Source organism: Leucoraja erinacea, chromosome 5 (assembly GCF_028641065.1).
Source record: "Leucoraja erinacea ecotype New England chromosome 5, Leri_hhj_1, whole genome shotgun sequence".
Taxonomy (NCBI): Eukaryota; Metazoa; Chordata; class Chondrichthyes; order Rajiformes; family Rajidae; genus Leucoraja; species Leucoraja erinaceus.
Genome location: NC_073381.1, coordinates 40,416,747 through 40,433,801, shown reverse-complemented (window position 1 = coordinate 40,433,801; position 17,055 = coordinate 40,416,747). Strand labels below are relative to the sequence as shown.

General features: G+C 44.1%; 1 protein-coding gene across 2 annotated transcripts in view; it reads left to right on the top strand.

Annotated features, from left to right (window-relative positions):
* Positions 1-17,055, top strand: part of LOC129697154 (cytosolic 5'-nucleotidase 1A-like) — a 121,786-nt gene that overhangs the window by 101,393 nt on the left and 3,338 nt on the right. Inside the window, exon 7 of one of the 2 annotated variants that reach the window (XM_055635418.1) lies at positions 252-1,810. The exons of the other annotated variant lie outside the window; for it this stretch is intronic. Within the exon in view, the coding sequence (XP_055491393.1) occupies positions 252-500 (249 nt within the window). The 3' untranslated portion in view covers positions 501-1,810. Of the gene's footprint in view, positions 1-251; positions 1,811-17,055 lie in introns of those variants that run through there. 2 annotated transcript variants of the gene reach the window in all.

Here is a 17,055-nt window from a genome sequence, read left to right as displayed (position 1 = left end):
CATTATGATGCAGATGTATTGACTGCTATTTGGGCTTCACATGTAATTGAGCAGGGAGGAAGGACTTTGATTCCACAACCATTTTGAATTGAATTGGCCTAAACGAATGCACTGTAGTAATAATAATAATAATAATAATAATAATAATAATAATAATAATATAATAAAACTATTTGAGCTTACTGGTCACATTCTCAGAAATGTTGCAGCTAGTTGTTTCTGAAGTTGTAATTGACCTGTTTCACAAACAGGAGCCTATCAAAGAATTTCTGGAACTACTTGGAGGAGTCCAGCGCAAGTTTTTTGACAAAAATGAACGTTTGAAATGCCCTATCCGAACATACTTACTCATGCTCGGAGGTCCCTCAAGCAAAGGAGCAACAGCTTTGCAGAACATTCGTAAATGGGGCTTGGAGATTGATGAAGCACTCTTCCATGTTGGTTCAATGAAAAATTCACTTCTAAAGAAAATTCGACCTCACATTTTGTTTCATGTCTAGGCGATCATAACAAGTGCTAGCACTAAGCCCTGCTTCCGTTTCTGGTACTATCACCAAACAATAGCAAGGGGGAAGGGGGCTGAAAAATCATGTTGGTTGCGCTGTTTAAGAATAAAACCTGTGCCTGTCAAAAGCAGTTTCGAGCTATAGCATTTTTGGATTCCAAGTACACTTCTTACTGCATAGAGTCATAGAGTGATACAGTATGGAAACAGGTCCTTCGGCACAACTTGCCCACACCGGCCAACATGTCCCGGCAACACTAGTCCCACCTGCCGGCATTTCGTCCATATCCCTCCAAACAGGTCCTATCCATGTACCTGCCGAACTGCTTCTTAAATGTTTGGATAGTCCCTGCCTCAACTACCTCCTCTGGCAGCTTATTCCATTCATTCACCACCCTTTGTGTGAAAAGGTTACCCCTCAGAATCCTATTAAATCTTTTCCCCTTCACTGTTAACCTATGTCCTCTGGTCCTCGATTCACCTACTTTGGGCAAGAGACTGTGCATCTACCCGACCAATTCCACTATCAATCTCATAGTCCCAGTTTACTCAACCTCTGACTAAAGTTGAGACCCTCTAGACCTGGAAACATCCTCGTAAATTTTCTCTGTACCCTTTTCAGCTTGACAACATCTTTCTTATTACACAGTGCCCAGAACTGAACACAATGCTCCAAATGTGGTCTCACCAATGACTTATACAACTGCAACATGACCTCTCAGCTTCTATACTCTGGCTTATGAAGGCCAATGTGCCAAAAGCGTTTTTTGATCACCCGATCTATCTGTGACTCCGCCTTCAGGGAGCTATGCACTTGCACTCCGAGATCCTTCTGCTCTACAACACTACCCAGACCCCAACCATTCGTTGTGTAGGTCCTGCCCATGTTAGACTTCACAAAGTGCAGCATTTCACATTTTTCTGCATTAAATTCCGTCAACGATTCCGATTTCTGCAAAACCACCCACTTTTGTATCATCTGCAAACTTGCTAATCTTGATGTGTATGTTCTCATCCAAATCACTGATATAGATGACAAACAGTAACGGGCCCAGCACCGAACCCTGAGGTACACCACTAGTCACAGGCCTCCAGTCCGAGAAGCAACCACCTTCCAACATCACCCTCTGTTTCCTTCATTAAGCCAATTTTATATCCATTCAGCTATCTCTCCTTGGAGAAATACAATCTCACCATCTAGAGCTGCCTACCATGATGAACCTTGTTGAATGCTTTAGTAAAGTAAATATATACGACATCTATAGCTCTGCCATCATCGACCTATTTGGTCACGTCTTTAAAAAACAATGAGATTTGTGAGGAACGACCTCCCATGTACAAAATCATGCTGACTATCCTTAATCAGCCCTTGTCCATCTAAATGCCTGTATAGCATATCCCTCTGTATACCCTCTAGTAACTTTCCAACTACAGATGTTAAGCCCACTGGCCTATAGTTCCCAGTATTTTCCCTGCAGCCCTTCTTGCAACAACGATGAGCTGGCCTACAGGGAGGAGGTCCAGCACTTAGCAGCATGGTGCGCTGACAACAACCTGGCCCTTAACTCCAAGAAGACCAAGGAGCTCATTGTAGACTTCAGGAAGTCCAGAGGCGGCACGCACACCCCCATCCACATTAACGGGACGGAGGTGGAACGTGTTTCTAGCTTCAGGTTCCTGGGAGTCAACATCTCCGATGACCTCTCTTGGACCCACAATACCTCTACTCTGATCAAGAAGGCTCATCAGCGTCTCTTCTTCCTGAGGAGACTGAAGAAGGTCCATCTGTCTCCTCAGATCCTGGTGAACTTCTACCGCTGCACCATCGAGAGCATCCTTACCAACTGCATCACAGTATGGTATGGCAACTGCTCTGTCTCCGACCGGAAGGCATTGCAGAGGGTGGTGAAAATTGCCCAACGCATCACCGGTTCCACGCTCCCCTCCATTGAGTCTGTCCAAAGCAAGCGCTGTCTGCGGAGGGCGCTCAGCATCACCAAGGACTGCTCTCACCCCAACCATGGACTGTTTACCCTCCTACCATCCGGGAGGCGCTACAGGTCTCTCCGTTGCCGAACCAGCAGGTCGAGGAACAGCTTCTTTCCGGCGGCTGTCACTCTACTAAACAACGTACCTCGGTGACTGCCAATCACCCCCCCCCCCCCCCCCCCCCCCCCCCCCCCCCCCCCCCCCCCCCCCCCCCCCGGACACTTATTATTATTTTTTTTATTCAAATCGTTTGCTATGTCGCTCTTCAAGGGAGATGCTAAATGCATTTCGTTGTCTCTGTACTGTACACAGACAATGACAATTAAAATTGAATCTGAATCTGAATTGAATAAAAGCACAACATTTGCCACCCTCCAGACTTCCAGCACCTCTCCTGTATTTAAAGACGACTCATGAATTTCAACCAGGGCTCTCGCAATTTCTTCTCTGGTTTCCCACAATGCCCTCGGATACATGGTCCTGGAAATTTGTCTACCTTCATACACAACAGTACCTTCAGCACCTCTTCAACCATAACACTGACTGCTCTTAAGACACTTCCATTGGTTGCCCCAAGTTCCTTCGTCCTACTGTCTTTCTCCTCGGTAAATACAGAGGAGAAATACTCATTGAGGACCTTGCCCATCTCCTGTGGCTCCACACCGAGGTGACCTAAGGGGTCCATTCTCTCTCTAGTTATCCTTTTCCCCCTTTATTCATAAAATCTCTTGGGGTTGTCCTTAATGCTACCTGCCAGAGCTATCCCATGCCCCTTTTTGCCCTTCTAATTTCCTTTGCTCCTTAATTCCCGAAACTCCTCCAGGAATATACTTAATTCCAGCTGTCTATACCCGTCCCATGCGTCCTTTTTATTCTTGACCAATGCCTCTATTTCTCTCATCAGCCAAGCTTCCTTATGTTTGCCTGCCTTTACTCTAACAGGGACGTGCATATCCTGAGCTTTTGTCAGCACACATTTAAAAACATCCCACTTGACGGATGTTCCTTACCCCTCAAACAACCTGCCCCAATCAACTTGAGCAAGTCTTTCTCTCATAGTTGGCCTTACTCCAATTGAGCATTTTAACATGTGGTCCCTCTCTGTCTTATACCTATCTTAAAACTATTCGAACAATGGTCACTGGTCCCAAAAGGCTCCTCCACAAACACTTCATTCACTTGCCCTTCCCTATTTCCCTAGAACTAGATCAAGTGTCGCCCTCTCACGTGTGGGGACCTCTACATATTGTTGGAGAAAACTCTCCTGAAGTCCTTTGAGAAATTATGCCCCATCTAAACCTTTCACACTATGATTTTCCCAGTCAACATTGGGAAATTAAAAATCCCCAACTATAATAACTTTATTTGATTTGCAGCCATCCACAATTTCCTGGCTTATTTGTTCTTCTAATTCCCAGTTAACTATTTGGGGGTTTGTAGTACACCCCCAACAAGGTAATCATTCCTTTCTTGTTCCTCAACTCTACCCATATAGCCTCAATAGATAAACTGTTCATAATGTCACCACTGACCACTGCCGTGACATCCTCCCTAACCAATATTGCAACCCCCCCTCCTCTTTTATTATCACTTCTGTCTCTCCTGAAGCACCTGTATCCCGGGAAATTGAGCTGCCAGTCATAGAAACATAGAAAATAGGTGCAGGAGGAGGCCATTCAGCCCTTCGAGCCAGCACCGCCATTCATTGTGATCATGGCTGATCGTCCCCTATCAATAACCTGTGCCTGCCTTCTTCCCATATCCCTTGTCTCCACTAGTCCCTAGAGCTCTATCTAACTCTCTCTTAAATCCATCCAATGATTTGGCCTCCACTGCCCTCTGTGGCAGGGAATTCCATAAATTCACAACTCTCTGGGTGAAAATGTTTTTTTCTCACCTCAGTCTTAAATGACCTCCCCTTTATTCTAAGACTGTGGCCCCTAGTTCTGGACTCACCCAACATTGGGAACACTTTTCCTGCATCTAGCTTATCCAGTCCTTTTATAATTTTATATGTTTCTATAAGATATCCCCTCCTCCTTCTAAACTCCAGTGAATACAAGCCTAGTCTTTTCAATCTTTCATCATATGACAGTCCCGCCATCCCAGGGATCAATCTCGTGAGTCTATGCTGCACTGCCTCAATCACAAGGATGTCCTTCCTTAAATTAGGAGACCAAAACTGTACACAATACTCCAGATGTGGTCTCACCAGAGCCCTATACAACTGCAGAAGAACCTCTTTACTCCTATACTGAAATCCTCTTGTTATGAAGGCCAACATTCCATTGGCTTTCTTCACTGCCTGCTGTACCTGCACGCCAACTTTCAGTGACCGGTGTACACCCAGGTCTCGCTGTACCTCCCCCTTACCTAACCTAACCCCATTGAGATAATAATCTGTCCCCTTGTTTTTGCCACCAAAGTGGATAACCTCACATTTATCTATATTATACGGCATCTGCCACACATCTGCCCACTCACTCAACCTGTCCAGGTCACCCTGCAACCTCCTAACATCCTCTTCACAGTTCACACTGCCTCCCAGCTTTGTGTCATCCGCAAACTTGCTAGTGTTGCTCCTAATTCCCTCTTCCAAATCATTAATATATATGGTAAACAGTTGTGGCCCCAACACCGAGCCTTGCGGCACTCCACTCGCCACTGCCTGCCATTCTGAAAAGGACCCGTTCACTCCTACTCTTTGCTGCCAACCAGTTTTCTGTCCATGTCAACACCCTACCCCCAATACCATGTGCTCTAATTTTAGCACCAGTCTCCCGTGCAGGACCTTATCAAAGGCTTTCTGAAAGTCTAGATACACTACATCCACTGGAATCCCTTCATCCATTTTACTTGTCACATCCTCAAAAAACTCCTGAAGATTAGTCAAGCTTGATTTTCCTTTCATAAATCCATGCTGACTTGGACTAATCCTTTTACTGCTTTCCAAATGCCCCATTATTACCTCTTTAATAATTGACTCCAGCATCTTTCCCACCACCGAAGTCAGGCTAACTGGTCTGTAATTCCTCGTTTTCTCTCCTTTCTTGAAAAGTGGGATAACATTAGCTATCATCCAATCCACAGGAACTGATCCTGAATCTATTGAACATTGGAAAATGATCACCAATGCGTCCACTATTTCTAGAGCCACCTCCTTGAGGACCCTAGGATGCAGACCATCAGGACCAGGGGATTTATCATCCTTCAGTCCCATTAGCCTACCCAATGTTATTTCTCGCCTAATGAAAAAAAAAATCAGTTCCTCTACCCCCTTAGATCCTCAGTCCTGCCCCTCTCTTAACCCCTCTCTTAATGTACACCTGTCTGCTGACCTTCTATCTTCCAGGGGAAAAACTTACTCAACATAAATGCAGAAAATGCTGGAAATACTGTGTAAGTCAGACTTATCTTTGGAAAAATAAAAATAATTAACATTTCAGGTTGAAGACGAAGGGTTTTCAGGCTTACAGAGTGCAATCTTTTGATTTTCATTCTGATTTAACATAATATTATTTTGGTGAGTTTGTTTACATTTTACATGTTTGTTAAAGATGAACTTTCTTTAATCACTGCATATTTATTGTCCTGATCACATTTTATTTGCAATATCATGATGATTTATGACATTGCGAACTTTGTAGTTGGAATAATCGTGAGGCTATAAACACTCAGCATTAATGAAGAAAATGGCATGTAGTAACTGTGATCAGCTACACATCTAATTAGGGGAATTAGCAATATTTGACTCGTATGGTCCATGGACTGTGCTATTGGAAAGTCTTGTATTTTAATACTCATCCTTAATTGTTCCTGAGAAAGTAACAACTAAATATCTTTGAGAACTGTTATAGTTCATTGAAGGAAGTTACTCCCTTGATGCTCTTTGTAAGGCATTGTTGTTGTTTTTTTAAATATTAGTGACAATGTTAGCATAATGGTTTATGTGCAGGTTAGGATTGATTGTAGCTTGGTGGGAAATGTGGAGATTTTTTTTTCTTATGTAGTTGCCATCCATACCCTTGGAGAAGCTGGATATGGGGTGTGATCCAAAAAGCCTTAATTTCTTTTGGCCTTTAGATTGTGCACATGGTAGCAAGGGTGCACTGGCATGAGGTAATTGTGCTATCTTTGTTCTGTTTCTCCCATCATTGTTACCCATTGTTCTCGCTCACACCAGAAAATATGATTTTTGAAAATATATTTTTATTTGTCTTCAATTGTTATCAACTAAACAGGAACATATTATTTTCCTTTTGAAAATTCAAGACTTTCTTCTTCTTCCAAATGATGCTTAAACTAACCTATTGATGTCAGTCAGAATTCAATACAATCCAGCAAACTTCTCACAACTTTCTTATGTCAAGTGCCAGATATCTACACATTGGTATCTAGTTTACACAACATCCGTCAGATCTTAACTAAAAACAGAAAAATGCTCAAAATGTTCAGCAGATCAAGCAACATTTGTGGAGAGAGACAGTAATTTTTAGTAGATCTTACTAAATAGATCTTACAAATGTCATGCCACTTTTCAAAACATATACTCATTTTAAAATGGATAAGTATTTTAAGCAGGGAAATGTAATGTCTGCAGAATAATGAAAGCTGGCAGCAATGGTTTTGGATTAGGCCACCAAGATCTTAGGAGATATTTTATGTTTTGCAAACAATTATGTTGTATGAAGCTAGACACACAAAGCTGGAGTAACTCAGTGGGACAAGCAGCATCTCTGGAAAGAAGGACCCTTGGTCTCAACCCGAAACATCACCTATTCCTTCTCTCCAGAGATGCTGAGTTCCCGCTGAGTTACTCCAGCTTTTAAACCAGCATCTGCAGTTCCCTTTTACACATGCTCTATGAAGCATTGGAGTTTGGAACCAACATGGTTACTAGGTAATTCTACAATGACTCCACTCGGTGCTAAGAGGCCTTTGGGTCCAGATCAGCAGAAAACTCTCCTCTCAGTAAAACCAGACAGAAATTTCAGTGGTAGATAGTGGTGTTCCTGAAATAATCTCTCAGGATACAGTATTCATAATATTATATTTAAGATATAGATCTAGAGAGGTTATTTTGAGTTTGATACTGTTTCATCTCATTAAGCACATATTGAGCTAGTTTCTCTGTTTGGCAACAACTCAGAACCACATCAAATTCTATTTGATTATGCATCATTCAGCTGCCAATGTGGTGCCAAGGGAAAGAGCAGAACTTTGTTCAATGACATTTCCTTTAGAAATACTCCATAAGAAATATAAGCTTGATTAGCTTAATGGTGTACACCCCAGTCGTATGCATATTGATAATCTATGACATTGCAAACTTTGTAGTTGGAATAATTGTGAGGCTGTCTGTCACTGCCAACAACCAAATCCAGGCCAATCTAAAATAGTCATTGTAAATAGACCCAAAATAATGGAGTAACTCAGTGGGACAGGCAGCATCTCTGGAGAAAAGAAATAGGTGACGTTTTGGATTGAGAACCTTCATCAGGCTGAGAGTCGGGGAGGGGGACACTGAAGGTAGGAAAGGTATAGAACAAAGCAGAGCCTACATCGATGGATCAGTAAAGGTTGAGCCCACAATGGTCCATTGTTGGCTGGCAACAAGGTGATAACGTAGGAATACAAATAGTGAAATTAGCAAGAGGACTAGGATGGGGAGGGACACAGAGAGGGAATACAACGGTTACTTGAAGTTGGAGATATCAATATACATGCCACTGGGTTGTAAGCTGCCCAAGCAAAATATGAAGTGCTGTCCCTCTAATTTGCATGTGGCCTCACTGTGGCAGTGGAGGAGGCCCAGGAGAGAAAGGTCAGTGTGTGAGTGGGAAGGGGAGTTAAAATGTTTGGCAATTCAGTGAAATGATCGCTCAGTCTGCGCTTGGTCTCACTAAATATAGTAGTCCACACTGAGAACACCGGATACTGTAGATAAGGTTAGAGGAGGTGCAAGTGAACGTCTGCCTCACCTGAAAGAACTGTCTGGGTCCCTGGATGGAGTTGAGGGAGGAGGTATAGGGACAGTTGTTGCATCTCCTGCATTACAGGATATACAGTCATTGTATTACCAGGATATCCACAAATGGATGAGAAACGGTATTTTGCTCCATCTTCTGTAAGGAGCCCTTTGACTCTAGCTGTGTTTCCTTCAGTCAGTAGCTACCTCTCAGAAATGTAGCTTAATGCCCACCTTTTCTCAAAAGGAAAGACAAGAAATATTTAAAAAGACACAAAATGCTGGATTAACTCAGCAGGTCTACTAGCATCTCTGGAAAACATGGCTAGGTGACGTTTTGGGTTGGGGGCCTACTTTAGAAAAATATAAGGTTATTTCATGTGTAGGAAGGGTCAACAGATGCTGCTTTAAACCGTAAGACACAAAAAGCTGGAGTAACTCAGTGGGACAGGCAGCATCACTAGAGAGAAAGAATGGGTGACGTTTCAGATCAAGACCCTTCTTCAGACCCTGAGATGAAATAACCTTAGACACAAAAAACTGGTGTAACTCAGCAGGACAAGCAGCATCTCAGGAGAGAAGGAATGGGAGACGTTTCGGGTCGAGACACTTCTTCAGACCCTGAGATGAAATAATCTTGGACACCAAAAGCTGGTGTAACTCTGCAGGACAGGCAGTATCTTTGTAGAGAAGGAATGGGTGGCATTTCGGGTCGACCCGGTCTCGAACCGAAATGTCACGCATTCCTTTTCTACAGAGATGCTGCCTGTCCCCCTGAGTTACTCCAGCTTTTTGTGTCTAAGGTTATTTCATCTCAGGTTCTGCCTTCGACATCAGCCATAAAATAGGGCAAGGGGCAGCAATTTAGCACAGATCTGCATCAAATTACCACAGAAATGAAACCATAATCAAAAATGTTGTGCAGTATAGTTATCTGATGGTCATACTTTGCAGTTGCATTTGCCAATTCTTATGGAGTGCAGGATTTAGAAATATTTATTTCAAATGGCCTCTACAAGATGCTTCCTGTCATGCCATATTGACAATCATTGTTGAAATGCACTTAAAGATACTTATTCACCAATCTGGACAGTTGGATTCTCCTCAGCTAAGAAATCATCATATTATTGGATTAAAGGAGGAAAATACATGAGGAGTAATATAACCCTGCGCGCCCACCCCCAACCCTCCACCCTCCACACCCTCCACTCTCCACCCCCCCCCCCACCCCCACCGGATTGAGAAATATACTAGTGTTCTAGAAGGGGAAACAACAGATTACTGACTTTGATGGCTTACCAATACCTTCATTTCTCTGTGCTTGGCTTTCCTTCATTACTGATTAAATTTGAACACAAGACTAATTTCTATCCATTACTCATGTGTAGGAAATGAAGGATGAGGGCAGTGCTGTCCAACTTTTTTTATCAGGAAACTGATGATTTTCACCCAGGGGAACTAAGTTTCAAAACCAATACATTCCAAGGCTATTATCTGGAACATTTACATAAAACTATGAAAATTAAAAGTTTATTTACATTACATATCAAAATATAGAATATTAAAAGGATCATAGACATAAGATGGGGACAAATGTATATTACTAAGCATCTCTTCAGCTTTTCGATTAATTATTGACTGATCTGTATGTCAAATCCATTTTCTATAAATCTTAATTCTGAATATTTTAGTCCATGTTTTCTGAGACAACAATGAAGTGACAATGGGAGAGATGGATAGTGTGTTCAATGCAAGGAATGAAGCATCTAAAATCTGCACCCAGTACATGTTGGAAATAGCAGCAAATCTACACACACGCACCATTTTAGAATTTGTGCACACATCTCACAGTTTTTCTACATTTCCAGTTATTCAACCATGCCAGGAATATCCTACTCTCACATTACAACACTGCCACATACACACACTCATGCTTGCTAATGGCAAGCAACCACCAAATGGAACAATGGGCTTGCAGTGAGTTCTAGCATGCCCACCAGAGTTTAACAATGCCCAGTGCCCACAGGTGAGCCACATAGCGGGAAGAAAGGTGGCAATCATGGGATTAGTGTTAGTATGAAAACTGTGACTAGTGAGAAATTGTGCCTAGTTGTAGATGACAATGTGATCATAGCTCATTCCATGTTTGCTGGTTTACAAAATGGTTTTCTGGTTTACAGCAGTTCAAATATGCAAAAATAAGGGACTGCAGATGCTGGTTTACACCAAAAGGACACAAGGTGCTGGAGTAACTCAGTGGGTCATGCAAGATATCTGGAGAACATGGATAGGTGACTCTTCGGGTCAGCATCCTTCAGATCCTGGATGAAGGCAGGAGAATGGGGTTAGAAGGGAGCGATAGATCAGCCATGATTGAATGACGGAGTATGCTTGATGGGCCGAATGACCTAATTCTGCTCCTATCACTTATGAAAAATTGTAGGACGCCTGACTGATAAATATGAATCATCATTAGACACAAGTGAGAGTGCCGTGAAATGGTGGCTAATGTTGCGCCTCTATTTAATAAGGGCTACAAAGAAAAACCTGGGAACTGTAGATCAGTGAGCCTAACATCTGTGTTGGGAAAGTTACTAGACTGAAGGATAAGTTCTATATGCATTTGGAAAGACTGGGGTTGATTAGGGATAGTCAGCATATTTCTGTTATTGGAGATTGTGTCTCACGAATTTGATTGAGTTTTATGAAGGATTGACCAAAAAGGTTGATGAGGGTGGGCATAGATATAGTCGATATATAGAAACTTACAAAATTCTTAAGGGGTTGGACAGGCTAGATGCAGGAAGTTTGTTCCCGATGTTAGGTAAGTCCAGTACAAGGGGTCACAGCTTAAGGATAAAGGGGAAATCCTTTAAAACTGAGATGAGAAGAACTTTTTTCACACAGAGAGTGGTGAATCTCTGGAACTCTCTGCCACAGAGGGTAGTTGAGGCCAGTTCATTGGCTATATTTAAGAGGGAGTTAGATGTGGCCCTTGTGGCTAAGAGGATCAGGGGGTATGGAGAGAAGGCAGGTACGGATACTGAGTTGGATGATCAGCCATGATCATATTGAATGGCGGTGCAGGCTCGAAGGGCCGAATGGCCTACTCCTGCACTTAATTTCTATGTTTCTATGTTTCTATATGGACTTCAGCAAAGCATTTGATAAGATGGTAGGCTGCTCTGGGAGATTAGATCACATGGGATCCAAGGAGAGCCAGCGATCTGGATACAGTTAGCTTCATGGTAGGAAGCAGAGGATTTTGTAGTGGAAGATTGTTTTACAGATTGAAAGCCTGTGACTTGTGGTCTGCTTCAGGGATCGGTGCTGTGTCCATTGCTGTTTGTAATCTTTTTCAATGATTTGGACTATAACAATGATTTGGATAAGAATCTACAGGGCATGATTAGTAAATTTGCCAATGACACTAAATAGGTGGAATCATAAACAATGAAAATAGTTTTCAAGAATTACCCTGTGATCCAGATCAGCTGAGCAAATGGACAAAGAATAGGAAATAGATTTTAATTCAGACAAGTGTGAGGTGTTGTATTTTGGGAAGTCGTACTGCAGCAGGATCTTTACAGTGAATGGTTGCGCACTGTGGAGATTATAGAGCATAGGGATCAAATAGTACAAGTACATTGTTCCCTAAAAGTGGCGTCACAGGTAGATAGGGTGGCATGAAATACTTTTGCAATGCCGGTTTTCATCATTCAGGGGATTAAGTATAGAAGTTGAGAAGTTATGTTAGTTGGACAAGGCATTGGTGAGGCCGCACTTGGCGTATTGTGTTCAGTCTTGATCACCCTGCTATAGAAGATGGATGTGAAAGGTTTAGCGGGATATGGGTCAAATACAGGCAAATGGGACTAATCTTGGTCAGCATGGGTGAATTGGGCTGAAGGACCGGTTTCCATGGTGTGCCTTTCGTTGACCTAAAAATGAAGCCAATGAGTTAAGTAGCACTACTCCTTTACACTACATACTTATGAATTGAAATTTAATGCTAACACTCGACTAAATAAGATTCTACTGGACTACGTGCAGTGCTGGTCTATTCTTCCTTAAATTAGGGGACCAAGACTGTATACACCATTCCAGACGCGGTCTCTTCAACTTTCCCTTCAATGGTAATAATACTTCTCTATTTTTAAACTCCAAGCCTCTGGCAATAAAGACCAATACGCCATTTGCCTTCGTAATTACTTCCTCATGGTGCCCTTGATGAACAGTCTGCTATAGCTCCTTAATTGCTGTATTTTTTGATTCTGACAATAATCATTATTCACTGAAGCAAGGAGTAAATCACAATACACGGGAACCATCCTTTCCTTGAAGAAATATGAGATTGAATTTCTGAAGATTAATACAACATGGAAATTCCAGCAATTTCTGGCATTCATGCTTTTGGTTTAGCTGCATCTGATGATCCTGCAAATGTTTTCTCTTTCTACTGCAAAAGTGGTGAATGGCCTTGGACTGTACACGGGTATAATCTATTTTACACTACACTTTGGTGAACCTAAAAATACTGACTCTTGTTTAATCATACAATGCAGTGACCTTGCTGCTGTGCTTTTGTGGGATGTGTCTCAGTTAGAGGCAAATGCAGTGCAGGACAGTAGCCTGGTGCGTGAAATTATCCAGATAAATGGTTATTAATAGAAGCAATAAGTGACTGGGAAATCCAAAGAGATGTGTACCTCACTTTCAGAAGCAAAATGTGTTAGCTCCTCTTCCTCATCAGAGCTTTAATTGTGACTTATATGGAGGTTAATTATAATTTGGATTTAGATTGACATGGGGAGAAGGCAGGAAAATGGGATTAGGAGGCAGGGATCAGCCATGAATGAGTGCGGAATAGACTTGGTGGGTCGAATGGCTTGATTCTACTCCTATAATGTGAACGTGAAATTCAGAGGAAACATCAACGTGTGAAGCTTATAGGATTAATCATCAAATGTTATGTATTTTTTTCTACCTTAACTCTGATATCCTCAGATCCCGTTTCTCTCTCCTTTGTGGGTATCTTATCTTTGCTGGACCATTGGTTGTCTATTTCCATGTCACTACTCTGGAATATTCTAGACTCTCTAGTCTTACTATTTTTCTGGCTATCGATAGATATTATTAAAAGATACTAGACCAAGTGCAGACCCGTTGTCTTTTCCCCCAACGTGCAGTTGTGGGGGGGGGGGGGGGGATGGGGGGCGGCGGCATGCAGCGTCATACACACTAACTATCCCCCCCACCGCACTCACGCTAATTACCCCCCTGATATAATATTAATATTATTAATTTGTTCCTTTTACCCCATAACCACCGATTCTACTGACGCATAGCCCCCAACTAGAGGGGGGGAGGGGGGGGGGTATGCGTCACATCTAGAGGGGGGGGGGCGGGGGGGGATGAGAGTGAGGGCAGAGAGAAAAAGGGCAGAGAGAGAGAGAGAGACAGAAATAGTGTGAGTGAGAGAGACAGGGAGAAAGAGAGAGAGGGTGGAGAGAGCGAGCAAGAGGAAGAGGGAGAGAGAGGGAGGGGAGAGAGAGAGAGAGGGGGGAGAGAGAGGGGGTGCTGAGAGGGGGGTGAGGGGGAGAGGTGGGGAGCAGGGAGGGGGAGGGAGGGTGGAGGGAAGAGGGTAGGGGGGTGTGGAGGGGAGGGGGGGGGGTTTAGGGATGGGGGTGGGGTGGGGGGAGGGAGGGGAAGGAGGGGAGAGAGAGGGGGAGAGAGAGAGGGGGGGGAGGGGGAGGGGCGAGAGAGAGAGAGGGGCGGGGAGAGGGGGAGGGCGGTAGAGAGAGGGGGGGAGCGGGGGAGAGAGAGGGTGTGCTGAGAGGGGTGAGGTGAGGTGAGGGGAGGGGGAGGTGGGGAGCAGGGAGGGAGGGTGGAGGGAAGGGGGGTAGGGGTGTGTGGAGGGGAGGGGGGTTTAGGGGAGGGACGGTGGAGGAGGGGATGGAGTGGAGGAGGGGGAGAAAGAGAGGGGGGAGAGAGAGGAGGGGGGAGGAGAGGATAGGGGGAGAGAGAGGGGAGGGGTGGAGAGGGGAGAGGATAGGGGGGGATGAGAGGGGGAGAGAGGGAGGGAGGAAGGGAGAGAGAGGGGAGGAGAGAAGGAGGGGGGAGGGGGGGGGAGGGGGGGGGAGGGGGGGGGGGAGAGATAGGGTGTGCTGAGGGGGGGGGGAGAGTAGGGTGGGGAGGGGGGAGGTGGGGAGAGGGGAGGGGGAGAGGTGGGGAGCAGGGAGGGTGGAGGGAAGAGGGTATGGGGTGTGTGGAGGGGGAAGGGGTTTAGGGGTGGGATGGTGGGGGGGGGGGAGAAAGAGCGGAGGAGGGGAGAGGGGGAGAGAGGAGAGGGGGGGGAGAGGAGAGGGGGGGAAGAGGAGAGGGGGGGAGAAGAAAGGGGGAGAAGAGGGTGGGAGAGAGGAGAGGGAGAGGAGGGTGTACTGAGGGGGGTGAGGGGAGGGGAGGGGGAGGAGAGGGGGAGAGGAGGAGAGGAGAGAGGGGGGAGGAGAGGAGGGGAGAGAGTGAGTGCCTTTTTATTTCAACCCAAACAACCATTTGGAGGCAGTGCTTTTTTACTTTAACCATATTTTCATTTTCAAACCACATTAAGGGTAGTTACTCATAGTTGTGTGGACATGTGTTCAGTTTTATTCACAGCTCAGAGAAACATGACCCTCTGCCTTCCTCCATCTTGAAGAGACTGAATGAGGCACACCACTTCCTGGTTTTATAGTCCCTCCCCCCTGCCGCCAGCAGGGGCAGCAGAGAGAATGGGGAATTTTGTAAAATCATTAATATCTCTGTCATATTTTATCGACGGGAAAAATCCTCGGCACACATACGGCGGAGGGGGACTCTGAGCGAGGGGGCCAAAAATGACGGCCGTAGGTGGCGGCGTTCTCTCGGAAATCGCAGCACAGATCGCCAAAACCGGTCAAGAACAGAATTTTTTTAGTAATATAGATTCATTTCTATCAGTCTATAGTAATTTCTTCTGAATTTCATCAGTGGCCCGGCAATTTTCTACATTGTGTGTTTGGGCATTTTAATGTTTAAAGACGTTGATGTAATTAAACATATGTCGCCTGTGGAATATTTGTATCAGGGTAATTCAAAATAATATCTGATCACAAAGTGCTTTCGTAAAAATATATTTTTGTCACATTTTGTATTTTATTAGAATCTGTGAGATGTCATTGATAAGAGTGTAGCACATTCAATTATGGATTTTCAGTATCAACACTGGACACTCTCAGGTTAGCTATGGTAGGTACACTCTCCCTGCCTCAGGCCCTGAGTTCCAATAGCATGTTTAACTGCATCTCTGGAATATTTACCTTTTCTTCATCGTGTTCAGTATGTCACAGCCCATCAGTCCTCAATTCTGGCAATTCAGTGCTGTAAACCTACATGAGGCCAACTTTAGGATGTCATATTGAAATGGAAATATAATTTACATATGATGCTTACATCACCTTTAGCAGCTTACAGGCAGCGAATGTTATTGAGCTCAGGCTTTTTTTGTACCCAAGAGTTTTAGAGGGCAAGTTGTGTTTACATTTAACGAACTGGATAGTTTTGTCGGTCTTGGAAAATGTTTTATTTATGTTGTTGGGAATATGCTTTTAGAATAACTGATAATTATGTAAAATGAAAATACGAAAGAGGAAAGTTGGTGCTCAAAGAAATGGGTAACCCACTTAACGGGTTATCAACCTCAGAAGAAAATGAGGATTGATAACCTATTAATACAATCTTAAAAGCAATTTGTGATCTGGGGGCTAATATCTGAAGAATAGGAGCTTACCCTCTACATTGAGGAGACTGATAGGGCGGAATTGGCTGATATCTGTGGATTCCTTCTCTTTCGGAATTAGGATTCCTCCTGCCCTGCGCCATGCTTTGGGTATGACTCTCTCCTCCCAAGCCACTCTCATTAGCCTCCACAGGAAGCGAAGAACATCAGGAGCACCCTTGTAGAGTCGATACGGAACCCTATTTGGCCCTGGGGCTGAAGATGCTCTTGCCCGCTTTACTGTCTGTCCCACCTCCCTCCACTTTGGAGGACTATTGTCCATCTGGTACTCTGGTTGTTCAATTGGTGGAATGTCGGATGGAATAACTGTCTTCTGGTGTCTCTTGTCATCCGCATGCATTAATTCCAAGTGCTCGTCCAGCTCCTGCCTTGATGTTTTCAGGTTTCCTCCCTTTTCTTTGATGAAAAGTGTTTTTACGAACTTAGAGGGGTCCTTGAAGAAGCGTGATCTTGTTTGTTCTTTCTTTCTTCAAGATTTCCGCAAGTACTCTGCTCGGCTCAGGGTTGCTAAACGGCTTTTGATATTTCCCTCGAGAATGTTGATGCCCTCCTTCTCACTATCAGAAGCCTTCCTCCACTGCTTCTTGAGCTGCCTTCTCTCCCGGATTAGGCACTTCATCTCTTTTTGCCGTCTGGACTTGCTTTCCAAAGCTGGTGCCTTTTCCTTTTTCTCCCTTATTCCATATCGTTCTGCTCCATAGCCATAGATGATTTCCCCCATCTTGTCACACTTTCTTTTGATTGCACCCCTTACACCCTGTCGGATACTGGTCAGGT